At 32.9% G+C, this 9,726-nt stretch overlaps 2 protein-coding genes across 6 annotated transcripts in view; one reads left to right on the top strand and one right to left on the bottom strand.

The window, feature by feature from the left end:
* The window catches only part of LOC106102355 (transient receptor potential cation channel trpm), a 121,239-nt gene extending 113,162 nt beyond the window's left edge, over window positions 1–8,077 (bottom strand). For 2 of the 4 annotated variants that reach the window (XM_013281794.1, XM_013281797.1), the window contains exon 1: window positions 7,740–8,074. In XM_013281794.1, coding sequence (XP_013137248.1) covers window positions 7,740–7,829 — 90 coding nt within the window. In that variant the 5' untranslated portion in view covers window positions 7,830–8,074. Of the gene's footprint in view, window positions 1–7,739 lie in introns of all 4 variants that reach the window. The other 2 variants (XM_013281795.1, XM_013281798.1) reach the window with 2 other exon arrangements.
* LOC106102359 (5-formyltetrahydrofolate cyclo-ligase) overlaps window positions 1–9,726 on the top strand; it is a 29,218-nt gene that overhangs the window by 9,225 nt on the left and 10,267 nt on the right. Inside the window, exon 1 of one of the 2 annotated variants that reach the window (XM_013281803.1) lies at window positions 8,160–8,242. The exons of the other annotated variant lie outside the window; for it this stretch is intronic. Within the exon in view, the coding sequence (XP_013137257.1) occupies window positions 8,241–8,242 (2 nt within the window). The 5' untranslated portion in view covers window positions 8,160–8,240. Of the gene's footprint in view, window positions 1–8,159; window positions 8,243–9,726 lie in introns of those variants that run through there. 2 annotated transcript variants of the gene reach the window in all.

Below are 9,726 nucleotides of genomic sequence, written 5' to 3'. Positions count from 1 at the left end.
TATATATATATATATATATATGTATAGATTAGAATTTATTTAGTTTAAAATGACTTCTAAAATTGACAATAAATTCAATAATATTTTTTTAGCAGCCCTAATTTTTGGTATAAACATACAGACGTATTGTTTTACAAAGCTCGCCGGCTGCACAATCCATAACATCCTTAATTGACATTTGAAATAGAGCGGCCTATAACATAAAGGGAAATATACATATGTATAAGTTCTTTAATGAAAAAAATATATACAGGCATATTCTATATTACAAAACATGAATGTCTTTATGTAATGATGATGAATTTACGTTGCTGATAACTATAACCCAAACTATCGCACAACTGTTTAGTCGCGCTTTGATTCCTATGAGCTTGTATGGAGGTGCGCACTACTCGATATTTAGTTATTCAATTGAGCAGTTGAATTGGCTGCGAAACAATCGACAATCGCACAATTCTGCGTTAGTCTTGACAAAGGTGTGTGCCCGGTCTTAGAATTTTTGCCTGTGTCCGGAAAGCCGCGTTTATTCCAGGTAATCTATCTCTGATTGGCGGATTAAAGTCTAATACAGCTCTCACCGGACGATAATTTTGTCAATTTTGTTTAATGTTCTTTGCTTCTCCTATTTGATTAACATTACACAACTGGATATCTTAGTATTCTTACTAATATTATAAATGCGAAAGTTTAGATGGATGGATATTTGTTAGAGTTTGTAGCCTAAACGGATGAACGGAACAAGATGAAATTTGGCATAGACGTAGAGGGTATCTGGAATAACACATAGGCTACTTACTTTTTTAATTCTAAGAGGACGGAGTCGCGGGCGAAAGCTAGTTTTATCAAGGTTAAAACTTCCCCAGGAGAAGTGATAGCGTGCGGTCCGCTCGTGCGGTATCGCATTTCTAGACTTCTAACAATAATTCATTTTAAATTATACCTAGAAATGTCGTTAAATAGAACATTTTAATATTAATAGAATTTTATCACGACCCAAATTACGCATTAATAGTTAATTTAGTACAGTTCTAAATTTAGTAATTCTTGTCACATTTATCGGAATCAGAGAAATAAAATTTATTCTAGATTATTCTATTTATGGTATGTTGCTGAAGTTTCCATTTATGTTACCATTACCTAGTGATTAATTACTATTAGGTTCGAAATTCAAGCTACGTAGTTCGGAAACGCATTTCAAGAAGTTATGGAATCAACAACAGTAACGAATGCTTAAAAGTAGCTGAGAAACCGACCATTATTCGTGTATTAAAACTCTAACTTTAGTTTATATTTTTCATTTGATTATACTCGTAATGTTCAGAACAACTAAGGCATACAATTTCCAAAGGGTAAAGTAAAGGTCCTTTATGCGAGCATATCATCTTCTCAAAGACTACACATGTGAACTCTAGTATTACGGAGGTCTAGGTGCCGATGACCACCTCCGTGTTTCCACTCCGTTTGCCACATAGTCTTAGGAAAAAATAGCTGTTCAAATGCGGCTTCATTTGGAATTATAAAGAATTTATTTTATTCTTTACATTTGTCAAATTCTCAATTGCAAATGTTAAAATTACCGTTACCATAATAACCTTGCTTCCTTAATGTTGGCAGCTTGTAGTTTATGGTCCCTTTCTCACTTGAAGGTTTTTTTCCAATTTATTTACCCCCTTAAGTTTAGCAGCGTGGAAATATATAGCCTTAAGCGTGTCGTAAATATAAGGTTTTTTTTATTAAAGAAAGAAATATTCAAAAATATGCTATGGTTGCTGACATCCTATGCCACGAAGTAGTGTGGGGTGGGTTACACTTTATTAAATTTGTAGAGAAGTATAGATAGATGCAGCAATCATCGTTAATATGGATTATTTCCAACCGTCACCCCGCTCAGTCCCCATGTGGGAACAGATGAGAATAAAAAGTTTCATCTGTCCCACCTTTTGCGGCGAGAGGTCGGTTGGAACTTATTTTATTTCATAACGGTTCCATCTGTCACCTTATTGGTGATTGAGGAAACTTTTTATTTCAAGTAGGGACAGAGCGGGGTGACGGTTAGGAATAATCCATTATTATCGATGTTAAAGATTGAAAATTTACTAAGGAAAATAGGATTGATTTATCAACTCTCAAAAGCAATGATTATTAGTTTTTGTCTTCTCCGGTTTAATAAATTTTTGCACAAATGCAACTTTTGGAATATAACTTTAGCAGTAAGCTATGAATAATCTTTAAGCAATAATCGACATATAATGGATTGCGTCCAATCAACTGGAATCATTAATAGTTCGTGAGCACCTGGCCGGAATGTCTGGCTGTGATTTATGACATTCAGTTCTACCTGTGTATAGTATTTGCGTATCGAAGCAATCAGCCTCAGCTAATGTTTGGAAATTGGTTCGTACTCTCGACAAGTTTATAGTTTGTTTTAGGACTCAAATCTATTATCGTTTGTTTATCTGAGGATCTTTCTAATGTTATAAATGCGAAAGTTTAGATGGATGGATGTTTGTTAATTTGTAGCCTAAACTACTGAACGTATCTCGATGAAGGCATAGATATTGAGGATAGTCTGGAAGAAGACATAAGCTACTTGTTTTTTTTTAACTCCACGACGAAAGCTAGTCACGATTATTTGCGTTACAGATTCGAAATGTATTGAATGTAACTACATTTCAGAAATATGCCGCGGAAACCTAAATGATTGGCGAGAATACGACGATTGTGAAACCGGGAGTACCAGGATCCAAAATAAGGTTGTACGTAATAGGCATTCTTCAGTCAGTAACTCTCAACCCTATTAAAAAACAATCGTGTTAAATAGAAACATGAGAATATACGACCTCGGGAAGAAAGCGTCGCATGAGAGAAAATAATTTCACTGGTTGTTTAGAGGCAGCCGAGTGGCGATGGCGGGCCACGCTCAATTACTCTCGAACACAGAAAAGATTATGGCCGAGGCACGTGTCAAAGTTAAATGTTGCATTTGAAACTGTATTCTTAAAACAATAGAGTCGAAAAAGCAATGCCCAAGGCCACAACGCTTCACAATCTCACAGTTAACAACTAATGGACAAAAGAGTGATTAAATACATTTCAGATTTCATTGTGATGTTGATAAATAAACCCCTTTTCATAAAGATAAAGGTATTACGGTAAATAAAAAAAAGTTTTTTTTGGATGTCTTCTTCTATACATATATATAATAAAATTGGAGTGTCTATAATATCAAAAGAAAAATTCCAGATTTCGAGAAGATGATTTATTTACGTTGCTGATAACGAAAATCGCATTTAATTTTTTTTTTTGTCTGTCTATCTGTCTGCAAGCCGCGTTTGTTCGGGGTAATCTCCGAAACGGCTAGGCATTTTCGACGGGAATTTCACTGGAGGGTAGCTGACATGAATTGCAATTATAGGCTACTTTTTTTTATTCCGTGCTGTCAAAATGGCGTAACGTGTGGTCTAAATTTGCGCTAATGAAGTTTGCGAGCGACAGCTATATTTCTATGAATTTATAAATTGAAAAAAATAAGCATTGTATTTAAATTGTAATCGGAAATAGAAACTCGGCCGCACGGCCATCACAATTCAAGGTGAAACCCTTTAGTTCAAACATATAACAAAGTTGTTGGCCATCATATAAAAATGTCAGAAACAATTCATAAATCACACATCACGACCATATGCTGTAGTACTTTTATACAAAGAAATCCAAAACATCTCTCTCGAAATTTCAAATATTCTTGAAAGAATACGAACACCTTTGATCATAGAAGCTTGTTCTTTCGCCTCAAGTACATATAAATCTCTTAAAAACTAGTTAAAACTTCCCAAGCTCAGGGGAATTGCTTTTATCTTTGCTTTAAGACCAACCTTACGAACAAAGTTTTAATTTCAAATCTCTGTTGGAATTAGTTCACATTATGTTATCACACAAATTGATTGTTTTATAATTGCTAAATTATCTTAGTGGCTTGTTGTAATATACGAGTGTACTGATATTTTAAAAGGGAAAGATATGTATTGAAATAACTGAGAAACTACTGGGTCGATTTTAAAAATTCTTTCACCATTAAAAAACTACGTTATCAATGAGTAACATAGGCTATGTTTTTTTTTTTAAATTTTACGCTGACGCAGTCGCAACCAACAACTAGTATATTTCTATACTAATATTATAAAGAGAAAAGATTTGTATTTTTGGATTTTTATGTATTTGATTCACGCAAAAACTACTTGTGCGATTTTAATAATTCTTTCACCATTAGAAAGGTAATTTATCTGTGAGTAACATAGGCTACATTTTGTCCTATTTTTTTATTTTCATGCGGCCGTAATCGCGAGCTACAGCTAGTGATGCATAAAGATCATAAACCTTTGAAAAATTACGAATAACAACATAACGGGGTCAAAGCATTATAAAACAATGCACCAAGTTGAACAATTACCGTTATATTCACAGACTGTAACAATCTAAAATATCCCAAAAGTCCTAACTTACGGTCAACAGCCTAAATCCATTAACACTATCCTAATTACATTTAATATAATTCGAATTTTATCTTTATATCGATAGCTTTAAGGTCTACATTCTATTGGTTAGAATAACAAAAGCCAATGGCGTATCCTTGTATTTACTACCGACAATAAGAAGCAGATTTATTACTTAGGGAAACTGTTTATTCACTACAATTCAAAGACCCAGTAGCCTTTAGTTTATTTTCTCTGTACAATCTATACTTTTATATTATTATAATAAAGCGTAAGTACACACTTCTTTGTTGCCTAAGATGTCAGCAATTACAGCATATTTTTGAATAATTCTTTTTTTAATAAAAAGCCCTACATTTACGTCATGTTTTAGGCTATATATTAAACTTAGGGGGTAAGTATTTTGGATAAAAACCCTAATGTGAGAAAGAGACCATAAGTTGCTGCCAACATCAAGGAAACAAAATTGCCAAGGTTTGTCATGTCATGTCATTTTGACATTTGCAATTGATAATTTGACAAATGTAAACAATAAAATAAAATTTTCATAATTTCATGCGGATGAAGCCGCATGGGAACAAATAGTAAATAAATATTTTTATAATAAGAAACTCCATGCCATCATCATAAGTCAAATCTTTTTGCAGTCGGGTTGTATTTGACCTTTGACCGACTTCCTAAAAGGAGGTACTCAATTCGTTTGTATATTTTTTATGTGTTACGTCATAACTCAGCTCCTGGTAGACTGATTTTGAAAATTTTATTTTTATCCGAAAGGTATTTATTGCAGGAGGGTTCCCAAATTTTTGTTAATTTTTTTTTAGTTTTGAAGGATCAAATATTTGGTTCGGTGTGATTTGATAGAAAAATCATGCTATATCACGAAATTATACACAAGATTAGTGAAAGTTTTTTTAAACCTGAATGATGTTTAAAAAGTGGCGAAATTAAATTTTTTTACTTCAAAAACTTTTGAAATCGTCATCCATTTTCCGTACAAGCTGCACTTTTGTTCTGAACTGAATCGTACCGTTGCGTTCGACAGTTAATTTCAACTGAGATCGAATATTCACTGAATTCATATTCACTGAATTTCAACGATACAAAATTCAATAAAGTTTCTAATATCTCAGTCTAAATGGAAACGTGAAACAATACTTACAAGAATAATTAAATTAAATTACATAGCACTGCTATATAAAAATTTATATGACAAACTTTTTTATGTTAATTTACTACATTAACGTCGGTCAAGTTTTAACGTTGGCGGAATAACACGAGAAAATAATGTCATACAATATTATACAGATTATAGATATAATATGTAAAATGTATAATATTTAGCTGTAAATAAAAAAAAATTAAATGAACAAATATTACTATTAATAAAACGATTTATCAAAATAAATAGATTAACTAAAACTCACTTATCATTTATTATGATTTTAGCCCATAACAATTATTAATTGACGCAGATAACGTCAAGATATATACTATAATACAATATGGATTACCTATATTCAAAATGTATCTCTTTGTTTAATCTGATATTTGATATAACAGAATCATCATCTCCCCTGCCTTATCCTACTCCCGTAAGGTCGGCGCACCGGGTTTTCGTCCTCCAAAGCATTCTATCATCCGTCATCTCAGTCATCACTCCCTTCTTGATCATGTCATCTTTCACGCAATCCATCCATCTCTTTTTAGGTCTACCTCTACCGATGTACCCCTCCACATTCATAACTAACATCCTTCTTGTTACATGCGATTCATCCCTTCTCATAACATGCCCATACCACTCTAACCTTTTACTCCTTATTTTCTCAACCACTGGGGCTACTCTCAAACTTCCTCTAATATACTCATTATATTATTATGTATATTATTATTTTTATTCTGTTATATCATTTGATATAACAGAATAATTTAATGATATACTAACGATCTTGCAGGCTTTCTAACAATTAGTAGTAATAGCTGTAGACGGCCTAGCTTCAACCAGTAACCGCAAACTGTGGTACGTGTATGGCGAACGTCCATGAACTTTTTTATAGTATTTGGTGACAAGGCAACGGTCACCGGAATTCGCCTAAATAGTGACCGCTGCCCATTTGCAGATGCATTGCCTACTTTTTATCAAAAGAAGGGACGCACAGAAAGGGGACATTTACCAGTTCCTTTTCTCATCCCTTGTAAGTAAAAGGGAAGAGGTCTAAAAGGCCTCAGGCATGCACTCATCAGGCGAATGCAGAATTGCTTCCACTTCACGCTTGCCTTCTGTGTGGTCATTCGTGTCAAGTTAAAGCGGGCTCTACTGTTTGTCCGTGTATGTTAGGTCTTAGTTTCGTGTTTTTAGTTGTAAAAATTATGTAAAACGTAAGTTACATGTGACCTTTACTTGCTAATCGATAATGGTATGTTATATAATGTTTACCCAAGGATATTTCTAGTTAATAAGGGTGTAAGGGCTGCCTTGTTAAACAATTCGAAGTTATTTTGTTTGTGTGTGTTTTTTTTCCGATCTTTTATATTATATAGAGCCTAATAATTGTGGTGAATTTATCACGATATTCACTTTAATTAAACGTATTTTGATTATTAATTAATTAATAATAATTACTTAGTTGTTGATTAGAATTTCTTTTGTTTTATTTTATCACGATTACATGTAAATTCAGGTTTTTAACAAGGATAGAGTTTATTCGTTTATTTAATATCTTCCTGAAATAAAAAAGCGATGACATTAAATAAAAGTGCTGGGGTTATATTTATTTACACAAGTTAATGTACAATGCATACATAAATTGTCATTTGAAAACATTTTACGACACTTAAATGAGGAAGTTTTAGTGATTTACAGAAACATAGTTGTAGAAACAACTTCCTTGTTCTTTTCAAGTACAATTCGTGATGGCAAAACGAAACTAATTAGTACATACTTCACAGTTAACCGTAACAAAAATGTAACGCGTTCGAGTTAACTGCTTGACTCGGTAGCGACGTCAAAACAACGTAATATTCATATAATACGCATGCTTATTCACTGAATTGCATCAAAATACATGCGCACATATACTCATATCGATAACGTCAATATAATACTAAAATATCCAATGCTATTCACTTTAACCATCAATTATAACCAATAATAGCTTTACGTGATGTTAACCTCTGCAGCAAAGTGTAAGATAACCTATAAATTGTACACTATACAAATGATTTACATGAATTTTAATAATTTCTCACCGTTTTAACTTCATTGTTATTCGATTTGGCCGTCGACATCGCTTTTATCATCCTGCTAGAGTTATCCAAGAGGCACTTTTGGATACTCATATTTGCTTTTTAACACAATGCACTATAAAATTCACATCATCGGCAATCAAACACGTCACGTTTAACGAAACACGTTATTAATTAGCCATTTGGAATTGTAAGGATCGAAACGAAATCACATTTTATTTGCAACTTTGCAAAAACTCACGTCGTGTTAGGTTATATCCATTGAATTGACGTAAGAAAGTTTTTCTCGGAAGGGACGCGGTGACGTCCACGCACGGCCACGCGGGGAGCCCGACTGCCGGCTTGGCGACAGCTGACGACGGCGCCCCCTGCCTGTGAACAAAGAGCTCGCAGACCCTGCAGCCACACCTTACCAGGATCGTAAAGACAAAGTGCCGCAAAGAGAGCTCTTCTCAACATCACCATTCAGTAAATTCACTGCGGCAAATTGCTTGGGAACCAATAATGTAAGTTAATTTTTCTATCATACTTTACAAAAATGCTACTTACCACAGCTGTTGTAATTATTTCTTGTAAAATTGTTTCCAAAATATCTTCAAATAACAATACAACTTAAAACAAATTTATTTGCTCCCTTATAAATATTTCATCACACCAAATTCATCGTCTCTTTAAACTCAATCAATCCCTAATGAGTCCATTCAACTTTAGACAGTCCAATAAACGTTAAAAGTTGTTCTAAACCATTGTTAAACAATAAACTAATGATAACAATAGTAATAGAAATTATAACAAAACGATGATTTTTTTAGTTAATGGTAGAGAAGGAAATCTCGTCGGAATAGACGAAAAATAATAAACTCATCCGATGTCCCAATTATTCACAGAAATATGACCAATACTCGTGCAAAATGTGAAATAAACATTAAAAATAACCTCACTAACTTCCGATTAGACATAACTAGTGGAATATTTGCACTTTTTCGTTCACTGGAACACTTTTACTAAAAAATATCCCAGTTTAAAAGTCAATTGACTCTCCAGAGTATTGTAATTGATGAAAAAGTATCAACTATGTCGTTTCTTTTTAAACTCTCAGCGACAAAATTCAAAATTCTTTTAGCGTACTTTTTGACCGAGTTAATTCTGCCATCAACCATTTAAACGGATAGTAAATGTTTCAACCTAAAACATTCGTTCTCGTTTCAAAAGAATGACGTTTTCATTTATTCATTCATTCATTCATTCATTCATGTTTGCTTTGTAATTTTTAATTTAATTAACCTAACCTCAAACCCTTTTGTGTTTTTAATCGATAATGTCTTATATTATTCTAATATTCTTCGCCCAGGAATTAAAAAAAAACAAAAGCAGCCTATTGTTCTTCCAGACTATACTTTACAACTACACTAAACATCGAGATCAGTTCACCGGTTTAAGCAAACAAACTAACAGACATCCATCCATCTACACCTCGCATTTATAATCTATACTCTCATATCTTTATTTTCTTATTTTTATATATAATATATTTCACATGATTTTCTTAAAAAAATAACAAAATAAAACATATTATATAAAAAATATCTATACTCTCTATCTAGTATATAATCTATACTATTATTATAAAGAGAATTGAATTGTATTTTTATATGTGTTGAAATAACTCAAAAACTACTTGGCCGATTTCAAAAATTCTTTCATCATTAAAAAGCTACGTTATCAGTGAGTAACATAGGCTATAATTTTTTACTATTTTTTGACCGACTTCCCAAAAGAAGGAGGTATTCAATTCGACCGTATGTTTTTTTTTTTTATTATTTTTTTTTTATGTGTGTTACGGCATAACTCCGCCGCTAGTGGACCGATTTGGATAATTCTTTTTCTATCCGAAAGGTTATGCTTGCAGGTGGGTCCCATTTTTTTGTTTAATTTTTGGAGTCTAAGACTACGACGTAGTTAAATAGTTTAGCTCAAAATCACGCGACGA

This window comes from Papilio polytes, unplaced genomic scaffold (assembly GCF_000836215.1).
Source record: "Papilio polytes unplaced genomic scaffold, Ppol_1.0 DF823923.1, whole genome shotgun sequence".
NCBI classification, from domain to species: domain Eukaryota; kingdom Metazoa; phylum Arthropoda; class Insecta; order Lepidoptera; family Papilionidae; genus Papilio; species Papilio polytes.
Note: the sequence above shows the minus strand (reverse complement) of the source record. Positions and strands in the feature narration are given on the sequence as shown.